The 20,701-nt window shown below is 38.6% G+C and overlaps 2 protein-coding genes across 3 annotated transcripts; one reads left to right on the forward strand and one right to left on the reverse strand.

The window, feature by feature from the left end:
- Positions 1 to 792: 792 nt before the first annotated feature.
- Positions 793 to 7,957, forward strand: LOC101740865 (uncharacterized). 2 transcript variants are annotated; one of them, XM_062676369.1, is made up of 4 exons: positions 793 to 940; positions 2,526 to 2,781; positions 3,328 to 3,574; positions 7,503 to 7,957. In XM_062676369.1, the coding sequence occupies exons 2-4, from the start codon at positions 2,662 to 2,664 to the stop codon at positions 7,859 to 7,861; spliced, it is 726 nt and encodes a 241-aa protein (XP_062532353.1). In that variant the 5' UTR covers positions 793 to 940; positions 2,526 to 2,661; the 3' UTR covers positions 7,862 to 7,957. The 2 variants fall into 2 exon arrangements, with proteins under 2 accessions (XP_062532353.1, XP_004926113.1); XM_004926056.5 differs by lacking the exon at positions 793 to 940 and having other exon boundaries at positions 1,794 to 2,781.
- A 9,510-nt stretch (positions 7,958 to 17,467) lies between these two features.
- LOC101741004 (uncharacterized) lies at positions 17,468 to 20,578 on the reverse strand. The gene is made up of 3 exons (XM_004926057.5): positions 20,408 to 20,578; positions 19,706 to 19,952; positions 17,468 to 18,286 (listed from the first exon to the last, which is right to left on the reverse strand). Exons 1-3 carry the CDS (start codon positions 20,543 to 20,545, stop codon positions 17,925 to 17,927), a joined length of 747 nt encoding a protein of 248 aa, XP_004926114.3. The 5' UTR covers positions 20,546 to 20,578; the 3' UTR covers positions 17,468 to 17,924.
- Between the last annotated feature and the right edge of the window lie 123 nt (positions 20,579 to 20,701).

A 20,701-nucleotide genomic window follows, 5' to 3' on the forward strand; every position in this document is an offset into this window, starting at 1 on the left:
TACTTACTAAAGACCGATGACAATTCAATATTTAAAAAAAAAATGAAAATTTTTAAATTCAATTCAAAATGAAAAATAAATAATAGTTTAAAAAAACCTAACAAAATACGCTTTTATAGAAAATCTAACTAAAAAATAGAAAATAAATTTTAATAAATTTGAATTAAAAATAGTGTAAGAAAAAAAGATTTTATTGTAAAAAAGCGTGGGGTGCATGGTATCAGTAGTTATAAATATTTTACGAACACATATGAGTAGATGGGTTATTTTAATAATATCTTGAAAAGCACCCCACGCTTTTTTACAATAAAATAATTTTTTGTTATACTACATATTTTTAATTCAAATTTATTAAAATTTATTTTATATTTTTTTGTTGGATTTTCTATAACAGCGTATTTTGTTAGTTTTTTTGAAATATTATTTATTATGTTTGCTCCTTCAGATCGGTGAACGAATCCACTCAATGATATGTTTATCTGAGTCCACGGGTGCTTGAGTCAGGAGTCGCAATCCTGCAACAGTTGTCCTGCGCTTCTAACAGGAACGCATTACTGCTTCGTCTGTGTTATTCCTGGTAGTAGGACGCGTTGTGAATCTGCACGGGTAGATACCACCATCCTGCCTATTTCTGCCGTGGGAGGCGGTGTTTACGTTGTAGATGTCTATGGGTCTCGGTGACCACTTAACACCAGGTGGGCCGTGAGCTCGTCCACCTATCGAAAGCAATAAAAAACAGTTTTAGTTCTACGTTACTGCTTCCTTAGAGAATAGTCGTTGGAATTAAAAACCGGTATTACCACAGCGCTCGATACGATATAGAGGTCGTATTATAGACGACTTGAATATATTTTTGCGACATCCAAAGGGATTTGATATTAAATTTTTATTTGTAAAACTGGTGAAATTATAATGGTCAACTCTCTCCGTGGAGATCAAGGTCAATGACATCTATAAATATTTAATATTATTCATATTTAATATTCAGATATTGGAAACGAACATTAGAATTAGGGCCGCGATCTTACTTTTATATTCGCGATGCTGAATGTGCTAATTCTTCTCATCTGATACTTATCGTGAAGCAGTAATGCGTTTCGGTTTGAAGGGTGGGGCAGCCGTTGTAACTATACTGAGACCCTTAGAACTTATATCTCAAGGTGGGTGGAGCATTTACGTTGTAGATGTCTATGGGCTCCAGTAACCACTTAACACCAGGTGGGCTGTGAGCTCGTTCACCCTTCTAAGCAATAAAAAAAAAGAGTTTTCTATGATAGTCATGTCTGATATGGAAAGTGCTCTGGGGAATTGTTTGAGGTGATCCTTCCATCTCTTTTCTTCCTCCATTACACCTCCTACCATCGGAGCAGAGTTCATCCATATTATCTAGAACCGCTGTCTTTATCTACATTTCTTGGACTTGGACTTTATCAGGACATGGTCGTGCCCATAACATTACTGACGTCTATGTGTGACGGTAATCACTTACCATCAGATGGGCCGTGAAGGCAACAAAAAATCAGTGGCTATTATGATTTTGCGTATGTGGTGTCGGTATCTCGTCTCTTCCCGTGGTTGTTGAAAGAGTCCAGGGTATTCTCCGGCGATTGAGTGGCAACGTCCTCTGAGTATTATACCAGAATTATGTGGTCGCCAATCCGTTTCAACGACTCGAAGGATCAGGTCTCATTCAGGATCATTCTCCTGTTGTCAGAACTAATAATAAGTTGGTATTAAATGGTAGTAAATGTGTAATATTTGGGTATTAAATGGTAGTAAATTGGTAGTATCATCATCATTATCCTGCCCTGCTCCCAGTCACCTGGGGTCGGCGCAACATGTTTGCTCCTTCCATACTCTTCTATCATATATCATTTCTTCGCTCACTCCCCTCCTACCCATATCGTCTTTCACACAATCCATCCATTTCTTCTTAGGTCTACCTCTTCCTCTAAATCCTTCCACATTCATATATAACACTCTCTTAACAACCTAGTAGTAAATGTGTAATAATGTAAGGTCTTCATGTAATGTTATATATAGTTTTTTTTTGTTTTTTTTTTTTATATAATGAACCGCTTTATTCAATGTATGCAGTCGGTACCTGTAATTGTGTTAGCATTTAGTGTGAAATCAATTTATATCATACCTGTAACGTTCTGTCTTGATGTATTGCGTGTTGGTACCCAATAAATTAATAAAAATAAAATAATACAAATATGAATTAAAAACAAGTAATTACACACATATAACCATACATAAATCAAACATGGCTGCAATCAAACCCGGACTCTGTGTTACAGTAGACAAGGTCACTTATCATCTAACCATTGAAGCGTTCAAATGATGTTTAATAACACGACAATTACGTTCAGAATTATCCATGTCTTGTGAGAGTGAACAATGTTTTTTTTTCTCCGTCAACTTAATTCTAACTTGAAATATAACTCAAACACATATTTTCCTATTAAAGACAACGAATATTTTTACCTAAAAATAATTTCTATTTAGCATATTTTTTTTAGGTATACAATAAAAACGGTCAGTGAAATCATTTAGATAGAGGGGAGAAAGATTTATAAAACCGGCCACGCGAGATGAAATGCGGTCCAATCTCACACAGCCTCTCGTTGGTTTAATATCTAGAACATTATAGGAAACATGAAGTTTTATATATTGATCGCGCTGTTCGCTTTAGCGTGTGCTGAACGAGATAGCACCTTGGAAACGGCCATTAGCTTCGTCCAGGACTGCAATGAGGACTACTTTTTATGTGTCAAGGTAACGTGTTTTAGATAAGATAGAATATTTTTTTTTCCAATAACTATTCGGCCTGATACTGATCGATGGAGCCCGAAGTCACCAACGAATTCAATTGCGTTCAGTTACAATTGCGAGTTCATTCAATTAGCCGTTCTCGTATTGAGATATCTCGTTAAGAGGTGTGACAAGATGCGATGTTTTTATTGAAATTGACCGGGCCCGATCATAAATACGAGAGAGCTAAACAAAATAACGCTAATGTGGACCTTTTTTTTTATTTTATTTTTATTGCTAGATGGGTGGACGAGCTCACAGCCCACCTAGTGTTAAGTGGTTACTGCAGCCCATAGAAATTTACGACGTAAATGCGCCACCCACCTTGAGATATAAGTTCTAAGGTCTCAAGTATAGTTACAACGGCTGCCCCACCCTTCAAACCGAAACGCATTACTGCTTCACGGCAGAAATAGGCGGGGCGGTGGTACCTCCCGCGCGAACTCACAAGAGGCCCTACCACCAGTAAAAGGCATTGTAAGGTTATTTTTATATTTTCTTCTTTTCCAGGAGAAACTCCTTCGTATTGTGGAAAATGCTAGAACGTCGAGGAGCGTCAATCTTGTCGATGGTGTCTTTATCAAGGGTGAACCCGGGAAGCCATCAACGGAGCCTCTCCCCGCCGACCCTGAGGCCAGAGACGCAGAGGTCAACTACAGACTCCTGGACGGAGTGGTCAACCTCTTCGAAACTCACTCCATCGAGGTCAAAATGAATCCTGCTGAGAAGGAAGAACTTCAGAGGTCACTTGAAGAAGGTATTGTTTACTTTTTTTTTTATTGCTTAGCTGGGTGGACGAGCTCACAGTCCACCTGGTGTTAAGTGGTTACTGGAGCCCATAGACATTTACAACGTAAATGCGCCTCCCACCTTGAGATATAAGTTGTAAGATCTCAGTATAGTTACAACGGCTGCCCCGCCTTTCAAGCCAAAAAGCATTACTGCTTCACGGCAGAAATAGGCGCGGTGGTGGTACCTACCCGTGCGGACTTACATGAGGTCCTACCACCATTTGGTTTTATTGGCTTCGTTGAGAGGACGTACTCATGACTTGTTGGCTAAGAGGCTGCTTAGTAATTAGCTTAATAAATTGAAAATATGGGAAGTATTAAACATAGAATTCTTATTACTGCAGATAGGAAGTAGTGAATGACTCTACAATATTATTAAGCACGTCGACTTAACTACATGTAAAAAGCATTTATACATCTTTACGCAAAGAAAAGGTCTCTTTAAATGGGCATGCGCTATTGTTTACTGGACCAATGCTTGAATCTTCCGAATTGGGATTATTGATTTTCAATGAAATTGTCATTAATGCGATTCAGACTTTTTCGAATTTCCTTTATTCGATAATAGAGACAGCCGCAGTATTCTAAAAAGTTACTAATCGCTTTTATAGCAAGAAAAAAAGAGAAAGAACACGGTTTTTAATGAATTTTTTTTATTGCTTAGATGTGTGGACGAGCTCACAGCCCACCTGGTGTTAAGTGGTTACTGGAGCCCATATACATCTACAACGTAAATGCGCCACCCTCCTTGAGATATAAGTTCTAAGGTCTCAGTATAGTAAATTCGTATGCGCTTATTAATGGCAGACTTAAAACCTGACGTCACAGTTTAAGTTCAAATTAACGGCTCTCATACGCTGCCGTAAACTTAGTTTTCATTGTTACGTGAACCGGACACAAGAAGAAGAAGACGAAAAAGAACCGCTAGAGCTCGACATATAAAAACCGGAATGTCTTTAACAAGATATTTCCTTGGTCCAAGTATCGAAACCTGTGTTTTTGATGGGTGGACGAGCTCACAGCCCACCTGGTGTTAAATGGTTATTGAAGCCCATAGACATCTACGACGTAAATGCGCCACCCACCTTGAGATATAAGTTCTAAGGTGTCAGTATAGTTACAGTTACAACTGCTGCCCCACCCTTCAAACCGAAACGCATTACTGCTTCACGACAGAAATAGGCAGGGCGGTGGTACCTACCCGTGCGGACTCACAAGAGGTCCTACCACCAGTAATTACGCAAATTATAATTTTGCGGGTTTGACTTTTATTACACGATGTTATTCCTTCACCGTGGAAGTCAATCGTAAGCATTTGTTAAGTACGTATTTCATTAGAATAATATCTTAAAATCATATCTTAGTGACATCGTATATTTTTAGGTAAAGCGTCATAAGAGAAATCCAATAATTCCAAACTCGATTACTTTGCTGGTAACTATGTCAGGATTCCATTACAACCTTCTACCTTCTTCATCAGAACACCTCGTTGGGACCATAAGCTTTATTACAAACATTAACTCTGCCAAGTTACATATCAATACGTAGTTTGTTTACGTTATCAATTCTAAACCAGTCGAGCTTTTAAAAGCTTTCAATAACGTTCTCTACAAATGATATATGCTACTGCATTTATTTTCATTACCGTTTTTTTGGTTTTTAAGATAATTTTATTCAAAATAATATGTAGTTTGCAATAAGAAAAAAACTTGTATTAGTTAATCTTAAAAGTTTGTCTTCACTTTTATCTTATCAACGTACCAAAAAAAACATAAGAAAACCAGCCAAAAACTAACGGGATCTTGACAAAAAGCTTAGTTAAAATCATGAGAAATAATATTATTTCGATAAATAATTTAATAAATGTAAAGTAATAGACTAAATACCCAATATTCTTAACATTTGAGTCAATAATTCTGACTGCTCACCTATTGTTACTGTATTTCTCAATTATCCAAAAATTCAAAAATAATATAACGTCATTTAACTTAACATAAAAAAATATTTGTATAATTTCACAAAATTTATACAAAACTTTCACGCCACATTCTTGTTTTAACAAAACCAGTTCAGCAAAACCACTTTCGAGTTAATATAATGTTTGTGGAGTATAGACCAGGGCAAACTCTCACTTATTAAAATTCCAATCAATAAACTGATCAGAAGATGTGAGTGTGTAGACAACGGGTTAGAATCATCCGTGGTCAAGAGACAACCGATACCAGGTTTCCAGTTTCCCCATTAAGTCGCGCAAACTTAAGATTAAACATTGGCATTGCTGATGTCCATGGGCGACGGTAACCACTCACCATCAGGTATGCTCGTCTGCCTACAAGGGCAATAAAAAAAGACCGCGAATCTCAGTACTGTTGAAAATTTTGTTCAATAACTTGAGGGATTAACTTGTTTCACGGGAAAAGCACATGCTAGGCAAATACAACCGGACCGTGAATACTGCTTTTACTTAATAAAGCTACTGAAGCCGATGGGAAATCGAACTCCGATCCCATGGTACAGTAGCCGTCATCAACCGCTAGTCTAACGAGGTTTTTAGATGCGACAGATTCTTATTTGCGAACGAGAAATCTTTATTGTAGTCCTTGGACAAGTCTACAAATAACCAAACACATAATTAAACACAATCCACCATCACCAGGAAATATAATCGCGATATAAAACACTAAAACTAGTCTTAAATAAAAACCTAACTTAACATACAAAAATTTACAAAATTCCATTATGTGCTTAAAAGAAAGAAAAAAGTATTTTTATGTATTACAAATACTTTTTTTTATTTTATTTTTTTATTGCTTAGATGTGTGGACGAGCTCACAGCCCACCTGGTGTTAAGTGGTTACTGGAGCCCACAGACATCTACAACGTAAATGCGCCACACACCTTGAGATATAAGTTCTAAGGTCTCAGTATAGTTACAACGGCTACCCCACCCTTCAAACCGAAACGCATTACTGCTTCACGGCAGAAATAGGCGGGGCGGTGGTACCTACCCGTGCGGACTCACAAGAGGTCCTACCACCAGTAACAATTACGGCAGAATATTGTAAAAAAGACAAAAAAAAAAAACAGAAATAAATAAATTAAATGCAACGCCAAAGAGAATGGCTATGTTTAATAAGCGCGCAATGGATGCGCATACCAAACAGCGCTGATTTCTGGATACCCCGGATGCTCATTGCAGCCTGCAAAAATTCAAGTCGAGATCAGTAACGCGTAGTCGAAAGATGATATGCGTTGCGTGCTTAAGAGAGATCACAGTATGCTCTAAAAACCATAGCAAATGAACATGCACTAATTAAAAAGTGCTTAATTAATTGTTACTATATGAACATTGTTACTTTTTAACAGATTTTATTAAATTCCGGTTTTTTAGAGATGATTATGATTACAAATAGGGCCCAGATTAGATTTGGAGTTAGTCAGAATTCAGAAGGGATTATTTTAGGGCATATTACAAGTCCGCTGCGGCAGGTAGGTACGTAACGGTAGGCAGCGGCTTGGCTCTACCCCTAGCATTGCTGACGTCCATGGGTGACGGTAACCACTCACCATCAGGTGGACCGTATACTCGTCTGCCTATAAAGGAAATAAAAAAAAAAAAACAAAAAAAAAGGCCACCACCCTGTCCATTTCAACCGCTAAACAGCATTTTATAACCAAATTTCTTTTTTGAAAAATTCTTCCTAAAGTGCTCTTTTAAGTTTGATAAGAGATACCTAAAATAATCAGATTCAATTTAAATCACAAGGGAAGTTTTTGTAATAAGGTTTTAAAAGAAATTTGCTTGAATGTTGATTATGACATTCAAGCTTTGCATAAAGAATCAGGTAGACTATGAGGTCAATTTAATCAATTTAACTATTTATAATTTCACAGGTCGTGGTAAGAAGAAGGGAGGCGGCGCTATGGGCATCATCGGACTCCTAGCAGCCAAGATACTATTCGGAAAGCTGTTCATCGTCAAACTCCTAGCCCTCAAAGCATTAGCCACAGCGAAGATCGCCCTAGTACTAGCCGTTATTCTCTTCGTGGCCTGGTGCTTGAAACAAGATCATACCAAGACAACGTACGAGGTTGTACCCCACGCCTTGCATCACGAGAGCCATCACCCTCATGTGGAGCATGTCGCCCATGACGCGGGCCACGGCGGGTTCTCTGGATACGGTTCTGATTGGAGCAAGAACTCTGAGGACGCCCAGAATTTAGCATACAGTGGCTATACGCAGAAACACTAGGGATTAATTACCAAATGTAGATTAAGTATTGTACAAAGAACTATTTATTTTGTAGTTTATAAGTTTAATTTATTGATTAAATTATTTAATATTTTATGAAACTTGTTTATTTGTACCCGGTGAAAAATAATGTAATGATATTTGTTCTTTTCTGTACACAATGTAACATGTCAGCAGATTTTCGGGATCAACGCTTTTGCCTAATTTGGTAACTTCTTCTCAGTCGGACACTCTTGTCAGAGTGGTCGTGGTTGCGTTGACGCTGCAGGTGCAGTAGAACCTGTTAGGTCACCCATACTCCCGACAACAGCCCTCCAGGCAATGCGCTTCCAGGTCTGGCGGTTCGAAGCGTTACGAGTACATTCGACCATAGTGGACTCAGTTGCCTTCTTTATTAGGTCAGTCCATCGGGTCGGTGAGCGGCCGCGTGATCTTCTGCCTTCCACCCAGCCCTGGACTACCAGTCTCTCCATCGAGTGCTCTTTTTTGTAGATGTGACCAAAGAATTTAAAAACCCTCAGTTGCACTGTTGAAGAAAGTTGGTCTTTGATACCGAGTTCTTCGAGGATGGATGCATTGGTGCGGAATGCCATCCATGGGATCTTTAGGAGGCGTCTCCAGCACCACATCTCCAGTGCATCGATTTTACGGCGATCCTGCAATCTTAGAGAACCTAGCCATAGATTAGGGGTCACAAAATGAGGTTCGTGAGTGCTAATAGGTACTCTCATTAATGTTCTCGTCGAGATGCTGAAGATCCTTTGAAACGCTTTTTATACACCGTAGTGTTTTCAGAACCGATTCCTAGATAGAAAAAATTAGATACCTAATTGATGCATTCTGATAACATTTCTCAAGTCTAGTGATGTATATAGGTACCGGTAGATTTCCACCAGATGCCCAGCTGAGTTCGACGCTTGTTAAAACAATATAAGAGACTCCATCAACACTTTTCGCGCGAAATAGAATGTGAACATATTGATATGTTTTTACCCCTAGTAACATGGAATGGTATTGATGTGTTACCTCAACCTGACTCGGTGTCAGTACTTGCGATTATTTTTCTGGTTAGGCCTCTTAGGAGAGGCCTAAATCCAATAGTGGAGAGATACAGGCTGATGATGAAAACGATGATGATAGCTCGCGTCAGCGTACTGATAAGTAAGACGCCCTGAATGCCCGTTCAATGATCCTAAGATTGGATCGACTATTTATGTTTTTGAAATGCTCAGTTGCTTCCACGATGAGTCGCTTTTTTATAGGTGTATTAGACTTGAAGTCTTGAGCAATGGTACAAAAAAAGGACTCTCAATCTAGTATCTCAAGGTGTACAGTGGCTTTCATAATATTATGTATCTGATCGCCCACACTAACAGTGTAGTGCTGTGGGCTCATCTTTTTTTTTTTTTTTTTTTTTTTTTCGGGTAGAGGGCCGAACCTCCTACGAGGTCCCCGCGCAAAAGGGGCGCGCGGGGTATGTGAGACTCAACGATCTGCATGGTGTTGTGAGCAGACCGCGGGCCCAAGGATTTTAGGACGCTGTGGGCTCATCTGCCATTTAATTTATTTTTTTTGTTGCTTAGTTGGGTGGACGAACTCACAGCCCACCTGGTGTTAAGTAGTTACTGGAGCCCATAGACATCTACAACGTAAATGCGCCAACCACCTTGTGATATAGGCAGGGCGGTGGTACCCTACCCGCGCGGACTCACAAGAGATCCTACCACCAGTCAAATCAATAATAAGCGGTTTCTTTGAAAACATCAAACATGTTTAGCTTCTGTTCCAAATAAACGATCTACTTTGAAACGTCGCGAGCTCATAGGTACGCAGCTGGTAATACGCACTTGTATTCCGATCGTCATTTTCTGGTCAGTTTAACAATGAGGTCGTTTGAGAGTTGTCGGCCCAGTTCTCAGAGCTCTTAGACTAATTGCTTGAGTTTTATTGACATCGTTATTCAGATTCATTTTCTTCTATCTATTCGCCGGTAGCCTAATAGGCTATTGCAGTTACGTGTAGACGGGTAGGTGAGCTCACGGGCCCAATCTGAGTGAATTGGATAACAATAGCTCCAGCAAGAGCAGTTCTTCGCAGAATCTACTGGTGCGAAGATCAGGCGAGAAACACGACGGGCTGTATCTATGGGTTAGTTCACTCGCTGAATTCTTCGTATTTTTTTGAAATTATACTTCTTTAGGCGCGTTATGAAAAATTGATGAGAGTGAAATTTTACGATGCGCGCGCACCGTGACACAAAATTAACAGAAATGAAGTTGCCCACTAAATCGCTCATTACAATAGTATAGTTACAACGGCTGCCCTACCCTTCAAATCGAAACGCATTACTGCTTCACGGCAGAAATAGGCAGGGTGGTTGTACCTACCCGCGCGGACTCTCAAGAGGTCCTACCACCAGTAATTCCAAGCTTACTTTAAGCTGAGCATTAATTTATGACTTGTTTTCCGAAATAAAGATTACGTCTACAAAAACCTCGATTGCTTAAAATAGCTGACACTTGTATTACATAGGCGAAGTTCAGAAATTCGAACAGAAGTAAAATCGCATTAAAGATTTAAGTTCCACTTACCCAGTAATCATAGTATAAGGCTTAATGAAACTGGATGATCAAACTAGAAACTGCACTCTTAGAAAGTAGAGACTTGTATTACAACCTGTTCTGAAGCTAAGAGCTTGCAGCTTTATTACATACTAGAGGTCCCGCAGTAGTCGAAATTCGGCTATAATTAATTGGAATTGTAAGTTTGTACACTATTATGATTGTATTTTATACTTCTTTAATCTCAAATTTCGCCAAGACAAACAATATTTAATCTATTCTCAATTTGACAATAGACGTCAAGAACAAAAGTTTGACAATAAATAGTATGTATGCGTGTGTGCGTCAAATACATGGTATGTAGTGTGTGTAATGTTTTTTTTATTGATTTAATGTATCTTTTATGAATTATTTTAAAAATATATTATCATTGTGCACTTCTTCTCTATATTCTCTATAAGTGTGGAAAATTTCATACTCCTCCGTCCGCGCGATTTTCGTAAAAAGGGATACAAAGTTTTTGCTTCACATATTAATATATAGATGTTATGAGATGCACTTCGGTGGATTGATGTATTTAGGAGAGAACAGAACGTACTAACATCATACCAACATGTGTATTTTAATTGTGTACTGGTGGTAGGACCTCTTGTAAGCCCGAACGGTTAGGTATGTCCATCCTGCCTATTACTGCCAGGAAGCAGTAATGTGTTTCGGTTTGAAGGGTGGGGCAGCCGTTGTAGCTATATGTTCTAATTAACCAGAGGTGCTAAGTGGCCTCACTTGCCTTAAATTCCAGAATCAATAATGAAGTACGTAGAGTATATTCACTGGTTGAAAAGTCTTTCACAATCTGGTTTAAGTTTTTAACACCGTTGCAAGACCACAGCTAAGATCTTTTGTTTTTATTGCTTAGATGGTTGGACAAGCTCACAGCCCACCTGGTGTCAAGTGGTTACTGGAGCCCATAGACATCTACAACGTAAAAGCGTCACCCACCTTGAGATATAAGTTGTAAGGTCTCAGTATAGTTACAAAGAAATAGGCAGGGCGGTGGTACCTACCCGCGCGGACTCACAACAGGTCCTACCACCAGTAATTACGCAAATTATAATTTTGCGGGTTTCACTTTTATTACACGATGTTATTCCTTCACCGTGGAAGTCAATAGTCTCGGTTATAGCACTGAAGTGTGAATGCCCTCTAATATGCTTCTCTCGATATGTTCTTATAAAGGCTACTCTGTTCCTACTCTGTAAATTTAATGAACGAATACCTCACAGAAACCGATAATGTTTAGTGCATCATTCCTACCTCTTCGTCTACAATGACAGAAACATTCCGCCGTCCGCTGTCGGCACTACAAACAAACATGTGTAAATACACTACTAGTATATTAGTTTAGAAATCAGAAGATTTCTTACGGTGTGCTTCATTGTAATTCTTGCGTAATTAGAAGAAGCGTGGGTACCTGATAATGCACAGGTCAGTACCATAGTTTGTTATATGTTTGATGACAAGTTCAATCTAAGTTAAATAGATCCACTTAATAAATATAAAGTTAATACTTTCCCTGGCGGACGCTGTTCCGGCTGTTAGGTCGTTAAACTACAAAGAATATTTGCTTAGATGTTAAGCGATATGACTGTGGAAATATTATATCTTAACTACAGTGATGATATTGCGAATTGACCTCCATCCATCATCTAGTTTTTAACCTCGCACCGCCCGACATCGGAGTAGAGTTCATCCATACCACCTGGAGCCATTGCGGTAATCCACAGTGCGTTTCCAGAGGTCTTTTTGGCCACGTACTATCCGGCTATGGAATGAGCTCCCCTCCACGGTGTTTCCCGAGCGCTATGACATATCCTTCTTCGATACGATCGAACGAGGCTTGTGGAGAGTACTTAACGGTAGGCAGCGGCTTGGCTCTGCTCCTGGCATTGCTGAAGTCTATGGGCGACGGTAACCAACCAGTCACCATCAGGTGCGCCTAAAAGGGCAGTAAAAAAAACCTAATTTATGAATATTCACACTAACAATATTAGAATATGAGTTCGTAATCTTTCTATATCTTATTTCTTCTTTTATTTTATTCTTAATTCTTCTTCTATCTTATCTATTCTTATCTATTCTTAATTCTATAATTCTTATTTTATTTACATTGGCAAAGGATTTGGCGGTCCCTAATGTCAGTAGTAACGTAATTAACCGCCAGCTAAGTGTGAGCTCTCGTGAACTATTCATAAGAATGTATTTAGAGAAAAATGATTTTTTTTATTATTCACTGATATGCAGTTAAAGCTTTGCTGACGTCCAACATCAGCGACCTCACATACATCGTGGACAAGCCAACTACAATACGCGACGGAGAAGGGCTGTTGACTTGAAAATTACGTACACAATGCGATGTATGAACATTATTTCTACATAATATCCATTATTTATATACAAACATACATTATTCCTGAATGCATTAACAGACCGTTATGACTGTTGGTACTTGAATCATTGTACCATGGTTCACTTGCAGACTAAATAATAATAATAATGGTTGGTTTGAAGTAAGTATCAGTTGAATGGAATATTTGAAATGTATTCAACTGATAATTATTTTTAATAAATGTATCTTTTTTATTTGTATAGTTTTGTTAATTTTTAAGTATGTTTCAATGATACTATGTACACATATGGACTTGTTGTTGTCTGAAATAAAATAAATCATTCATTCATTCACTCATTCATTATTGGTGTATTTTGAAATGTTCTAATGAACTGAAAAAAAAATTTACCGCGCTAATGTTTAATAATAAAATACCGCCCGCCAATCCGTTCCGTTCCGAGTGCAAGATACACACCATACGATCGAAAAGTATAAATTTGCATAAATTCACTAAACCGCAACAAAGTGCACTCAGAGTGTTTTCCCTCGTTTATCTGTACGTGAGCAATTAACGCTTAATGACAGGTTTGAAAACGTTCACTGCGATAGCAATCGACACTTTCCTAATGAATATAATTCTTTTAAACGAAAATTAAGGTAGTACTAATTATTTACTGTAATTACTGTGATAATTTTCTTAAGAATCGAAGTCAAACTTTCAGTTGCACGACTCACTGTTTGCATTTGAAGGAATAGGCAGGATAGTGGTGCCAGTTCGTTAGGGCATGGTATTACTAATTTTTGAAGTGAAACTTCTTTAGGCGCATGAGGGTAAAATTTTTACAGAACGTCACGCAGGTATGCAACGGAAGTGACATCAAACTACTATTGAAATTAAGTACTTGTCAAATGTCAGTAGTAGTTGTTGTATTTTTCCAACTGGAAAGGCAAATGTATCATACCATACAGCCTAATGTTTAATAATTTTTTTGTGAAAAATGTTAATAGGAATTGAAATGAAATGAAAAGAATTTGGAACATTAATCAAATAGCATGACATTAAATTAGTCAATTCAATTGGAGAAATACTAGTCATTTACAATTTAGAAATCTAAACATAATGTGACTGTCATTACTGAGGTTTGAGATTGACGTTTGACAGACTTTTGGCAGGAACCTAACTTCCTTTTTCCCTTCCTCTAAGTCTCGGAAATCTAAAGTTTTAGATTTGTATAAATATAAGCAAGACATTAGTTCGCCAAAAAAGTTCACTTCTGACATGTCGTGTACTTTATACGTACGCACTTTTTTTTTCTACCTAAGCTGATAGCCTTGAGGGGCTATTTCAGCGTAACCTTAACTAGTAGGTGAGCTCTCGGGGCTCAAACCTGACGACGTTGCTAACACGAACCCTAGCAAGAGCCGTGCTTCGCAGAATCTACCACCGGATCGGAAACGCGACCCACTGAGAAGATCCGGCGAGAAACTCAGTGGGCTGTGTCTGAGGGTTTATTACTAATAGTACCCAAGTAAGAGTTAGAAGAGAGATGGTAAGATCAAAATATTTGACACATGAAAGGGAGGTGAGTTTTACCATTAGTTGGTTGTTCCCCTGACAATTCATGTATAATGGTGATAGCTCAACATCAGATGGGCCATACGCTCGTCTATCTATAAAGGTAATGAAAGGTAACAAAAAAGTGAATTAAGCTTTTTTTTTGGCTTGGTTGTGTGGACGAACTCACAGCCCACCTGTTGTTAAGTGGTTACTGGAGCCCATAGACGTCTACAACGTAAATGGCCACCCACCTTGAGATATAAGTTCTAAGGTCTCAAGTATAGTACAATGGCTGCCCCACCCTTCAAACCGAAACGCATTACTGCTTCACGGCAGAAATAGGCGGGGTGGTGGTACCTACCCGTGCGGACTCACAGAGGTCCTACCACCAGTGTGTTTATTTTCTTAAGACTTTTTGAATACAGTCAAGTATACTGCAAAACTAATAGTCATTTCTCTCATCACGTATAGACATGGGGATCTCTCTCTCTCTTCAATCGGTCCCTCACTGCTGAGGATCGTGACTCCGTCCGATTCCGTCAACCAGCTGTCTCCATCGATCCCGCCCAGTAGCCCGGTGGAGTGCGTGACTGACAGGTACCCTCAGTTCCTCCGCTATTTGGTCCGACCATCGTTTGAGAACTACAAAAACTACGAACTAAGATGAAACTCCCTAGAGAACTCCATGGAAAAGGACATGGAGGTAGAATTGCCTTATAGTCTACCGTAGTGTATTGTAGGATTCTTCGAACATACTTTGAATGGAATTATGTTCTCAAGACTGGTTATTAAAGTGAACTTTTAGTGAGGCGTATACCCAGCAGAGATCTGCGGCCTGATCATGATGATAATTATGACAGTGCTTAGCCAACATCGTGGAGATCCTAATCCCAGAGTCAGTTGACTCGTGCCAAAAACGATCTATCATTCTCTATCAGCCTCAAAACTTCGAAATTCAAATAGCAATACACAAAAGAGCAAAATGAGGCACTTTCACACAGAGAAAGTCTTTCACTAGACGCCTTCGCGCGATTTAGCTATTAAAGTTACACCAGGAGCTTTACAAATATAAAGCTTTATTATTTACCAATATAAGGGACACTATATAAATGTCTTCGAAAATAGGTAATGATAACTGTTTTTTATAAAAATGTTTCAAAATTCGTAAGAAGTTTCCACCTTCAATTAGTATCTAAGCGGTTTAATGTATCAAAGTTTCAATATGTCTGTATATATTTAATGTTTCTGAATTAATTTCAGAATTAACTAATTTCATGGAGCACTATTAAAATATTAATTTGCTTGCTATAGATCGGTTCATCTCATGGCCTACCTGATAATAAGCGAAGGCTTATAAAGTAAATGCCAACATACAACACAGCATCTAATTGCGAACTGACTGACTGACTGAATTTACATAACAATTTCCATTTTATTCCACCTTCTCGCTGGTAGCCTAAGAACCTATTCTAGCTACCACCAAACAGGTAGATGAGCTCACGGGCTTAACCCAAGAGCAAGAGCAGTGCATCGCAGAATCTACCACCGGATCGGAATCGCGACCCACTGAGAAGATTCGGCTAAAAACTGGGATGTGGGATATGTGGAAGCGCTTTGCTTACCATAATCTTCTAGGATTCGTCGCCTTCAGGCATCGACGCCACGACGCCAGGCAGCCACAAGTCCGGTCCTATCTTTGCGAGCAGGACACGGCACTGTACCTCCCAAGCGGGGCAGACAGCGAGCGTATGTTCCGCCGTGTCCAGGTCGTATCCAGAATGGTAGCACCACGTCGTCGGCTCAGCTACTATCCGGTGCAGGTACTTCCCGAAGCATCCGTGCCCGGTCAGCACCTGCACCAGACGGAAGGTGAGGCGTCCTCGGCCACGATTCACCTAGTCATCTTCTTCTTCTTCGTCGCTTCCTCATTACTGAGGGTCGTCACCAACTTGGTCTAGTTTTTGCACCAGCTTCCTCCAATGTCGCCTGCATTCGACCTGCTTAATGGCACCCGGGGCGCTAGTGTTTGTGGCCTCTTTGACAATGTCCGTCAACCTAGTTGGCGATCTTCTTCGACTTCTTTTTCCTTCCACGTGACATACAACTATTAGTTTTTCCAAGTTGTCGGGATTTCGTCGGGTCACATGTCCGAAGTACTTGAGGAGACGCTGCATACAGATCGCAGATGGACGGGTCTTGACGTTTAGCTCCTCGAGAATTGACACATTTGTTCGGCGCTCCGTCCATGATACGCCCAACATTTTGCGCCAACACCACATTTCAAATGCGTCAATTCTCGATCGGGTCCGGGCCTTGAGGGTCCACGTCTCAGAAGCGTACACGAATATGGAGAAAATAAGGGTTCGCATGAGCTTTATCTTAGTACCTAGTCATCAAAGACCAGGTAAACTACCTCGACGGTCCGTAGACCCCACGTGGGGTTGGCCTACCGCTTCGACCACCACTCTAGTCATGGACCTCCGTAATTGAGACTGCTACTTATCTATACCTCTGTAAGCGTCAGTCGAGCTTTATTTATTTATATTATTTAGGAGGAACAAATGACAAAATAAATTACTAATTTAACATCTTCTATTTTATGATTCATTCTTAACTTTCGTGGAACTTCCTACTATTGTTTTTGTATTGTTTTCTCGTCAATATTGAACCTATTCTATTTCGTGGAACTAAATAACGTTGTTATTGTATCGCATTATTTTCGAATGGACATGTATGTCTGTGTACCGTCCTGTTTGTCGGACTTACTCAGTTTATCGATGATCAATTTCGAAGGAAAGTTCTGTTCTGCATCATGTCAAAACGGAAAATTAAAGTACTGTCATTAAGTGATAAACTTAAAATAATGAATGCGTTTGAATGCGGAAAATCGCGAATCGAAAATCAGAGGGAGCATTAGCGAGAAACTCGGGTTAGTGAGAAACCTCTATAAGCGAGAATGAGATTGTGCTCCCTTGAACTCTCGCTTATCCAGGTTTGACTGTAGTTGTATAGTATATGTAGTAATATTGTAGGCCTTTTATGATTTAATTTTAAAAATCCACATTTCAGATCACCCATGTATTTGAAGTAAAACAAAAAAATGATTGCTGATTTTTATTTACTAATTCATAAATTACATACACACAAATAAAAATAAAATAAAAAATATTAAAAAAACACTAAATAAATGAATAAAGCAGAGATCAAACAAGATGAAAAAAAAACAATGAGATAAAAAAAAACAATAATTAAATAAACAATAAATCATATAAAATAATATCTATATTTGGTTCATCGCATTGAATAAATTACCAGTTCAAACATATATTATTTATGTACAGATAAATATTTTAATAAAAATAAATAGAACATGAAAACATTCATACGAATAAATACAGACTCTCATAAATTAAGAAGACACGATTTCGTTTCAGTGGTAGACGTCACACTTAATGACAAGTGCTCAGTTCAAGCGACGGTAATACATCACCGTCGGCTACTCGTGGACTGCTCGCATTTACGACCAAATTTTAAAGTATCCACGAGCGAAAAAAATATTTACTTCTTATAGGCAGAGTAGGCCATGTTGTTGGCCTCATTTCTAGACCTAGACCAGCCTCCCTCCCAACCATGGCCATGTTCAACATGAGCATGAGGATCGGCATGTGGCTCCCAGCCATGGGATTCCCAGGACACCTCCTCTTGAGCGTGCTTCTTGGCCAACAATGCCTTGATGATTGCAATGATCTTGATAATGAAAGCAATCTTGGCGAGGAGGGCGATCTTGAAGATCGAAGCAGCTATGATGAGCAGTGCCGCCACGACTAAAGCTATGGCCTTGGCTTTGGCGAGGATCATAAGAGGGATGAGCATTTTCAGCTTCTTCTTCAACTTCTTCTTCTTGCCGCGACCTTCTTCAACTAAAAAGAGAAGAATTTCATTAATTTTTATATCATCAAGGCGATGAGAACATGTTCATTCATATTATTGTTCATATGACAAGATTTTTTTTACCACACGACTTAACGATCTTAACGAATTAACGATCTCGTAGGTGGGTGATAATTAGAGCCCCCATTGAGATATAAAGTCGAATGGTATAACAGATATCTCACACTTCAAACCGGTATGAAAGGTACCCGTGCGATTGAGCAATGCTTATCAGCATATCTCGATCAAAGTAATTGTAATTGAGTTAAATTGTATGCAATTTAACTCAATCTAATGATGACATTTTTGTTCATATCAGTCAATAAAAACCAATGTCATTGTAAACTTGATCTTATATCTTAGATTAGAGAGTACAATTTTAGTTTAAGAATGAAGCGGAAAAAACAAATAAGTAGTAATAGAATAAAAAAAAATCGAATATAGAATAACAAAAGAAAGAAAGAAAGAAAAAGAAATAGAATAACAAAAACGTTTGCTGCACAAATATTTCCAGAATACTTTATCAGTCGTGGCCCGGTCAACGCCTTTTATAAATAGAAAAGCTTCCAAAACAAGAGAAAGCTCGTTCTCGATAGCTAATTCAAATTTATGACCAAATTAATTTAAATATTTAAATCAGCTTTCTAAAAATTTTGATCTTTCTACAAATCCGTCTTGTTGATTGACCTTTCACGTTTTGTCATTTGCAAGGTATTATTGATCGAAGTTTGCAAGTGAATAAGATGTAACAAAATTACCCCTTAGTTCACCCTGTCAGGGGCGAAATTTTGAATTAAATTTAAGACATACGCCCACGTTTATTTTTAACTAGAAGCAGGTATATAAACTTTTCTTTTGTTTAGAAAATAACCAACTTTTATGTGTACAACGAGTCCTCCCATATTTACGCTTTCAGAAGCGAAATCTCCTAAAATTCTTCTTTAAGAGATGTTTACAATATAAAAGCTTTCAACTGCCAAAATTTCAAGTTTTTAGCTCCATTGGATTGGGCTTTCCGTTGAGGAATCAGCCAGTAGTTTTTTACTGGTGGTAGGACCTTTTGTGAGTCCGCGCGGGTAGGTACCGCCACCCTGTCTATTTCTGCCGTGAAGCAGTAATGCGTTTCGGTTTGAAGGGCGGGGCAGCTATTGTAACTATACTGAGATCTTAGAACTTATATTTCAAGGTGGGTGGCGCATTTACGTTGTAGATGCCTATGGGCTCCAATAACCACTTAACACCAGGTGGGCTGTGAGCTCGTCCACCTATCTAAGCCATAAAAAAAAAGTCAATCAGTCAGAGAAATGATTCTTAGATGCACAGTTAATTTGACTAAGCTAATTTGTTCTTTTTATAAAGCTTTTCAGTAGAATTTTGACTTTAAGTCTTAAGATCTAAACTCTGCTTACCGTCATCAATAGCTCTGGATTCTTCAACTTCGGGTCCATAGCTAAGTTCAAGTTCGCTTGACTGAAGTATTTCAGAGGCCGTCTCCCAGAGTTTCTCGTTAACTTGTTTGGTTCTAACAGCTGGCTCACTAGAGAGGGTCTCCAAGCTCCTGGATTCCTTAGGGTTGTTGTTGAGGAGGGTGACTCCATCGATGATGTTCAGTGTCCTTAAGGTTCGGATCTTCTCGACAGCTTTTAGGACATATTCCTGCAGAAGATTACCATAGTATTAATTCGATATAATTTCATTATTATCTACATCAAATTCATTATTATCTACATGTATTAGAATAGTTATAGTAACTTATTATGTCGTATAATCTAGATCGAATATACTGAATTTAGTTCTAATGGTAGCACACAGTAATGTAAACATTATTAAAACTGAAAAAAACTAGTGGACACCATATCTAGTATGGCTTGTGACAAGAAAAAATTGAAATAGTTCACGGAAATATTCCATCAATCCGAAATATCCGAAAATGTATACAATTCTAAAATGTTTTTTTAAATGTTGCAAGTAAACTGATCAATGTGCCCCAATAATTATTTTCAAATAGGAAAAATTTGGCAAAAGAAAAATCTGCTACAAAAGTTTACTAGAAATCCCAATTATTTTTCACATAATTCTATTTCACTTCACATCACTATCACATCACGTACCTTTCCGCAAAGATAGTAATCACTGTTTTGGCACTTCACAAACGGCTCCAAGAGAGCCCTAGCCAAGTTCTCGTCTTGATTAACTGGACCACAATACACCACTGCCACCACACTCAAAAATAATATAAGGAACCTCATCTCTCCAATGGGCTGATCAAACACCAAATGAACTGTGATGGTGGACACAACCATAACAGATTATTTATCGGATATCCCCCCACTTTGGCACACGAATTAACATTTTAATCTAATGCTATATAGAAACTAACTCTCAACCAAAGTGCGTGACACACA

Source organism: Bombyx mori, chromosome 26, assembly GCF_030269925.1.
Source record: "Bombyx mori chromosome 26, ASM3026992v2".
In the NCBI taxonomy this organism is placed as follows: domain Eukaryota; kingdom Metazoa; phylum Arthropoda; class Insecta; order Lepidoptera; family Bombycidae; genus Bombyx; species Bombyx mori.

Excerpts from the sequence above, each read along its gene's own strand:
- LOC101740865 (XM_062676369.1), top strand. The coding sequence starts at position 2,662 with ATGAAGTTTTATATATTGATCGCGCTGTTCGCTTTAGCGTGTGCTGAA. Across the intron at positions 2,782-3,327 it reads ACTACTTTTTATGTGTCAAG|GAGAAACTCCTTCGTATTGT; the intron begins GTAACGTGTTTT and ends CTTCTTTTCCAG. Across the intron at positions 3,575-7,502 it reads TCAGAGGTCACTTGAAGAAG|GTCGTGGTAAGAAGAAGGGA; the intron begins GTATTGTTTACT and ends ATAATTTCACAG.
- LOC101741004 (XM_004926057.5), bottom strand. The coding sequence starts at position 20,545 with ATGAGGTTCCTTATATTATTTTTGAGTGTGGTGGCAGTGGTGTATTGT. Across the intron at positions 19,953-20,407 it reads ATTACTATCTTTGCGGAAAG|GAATATGTCCTAAAAGCTGT; the intron begins GTACGTGATGTG and ends AATCTTCTGCAG. Across the intron at positions 18,287-19,705 it reads ATCCAGAGCTATTGATGACG|TTGAAGAAGGTCGCGGCAAG; the intron begins GTAAGCAGAGTT and ends TTCTCTTTTTAG.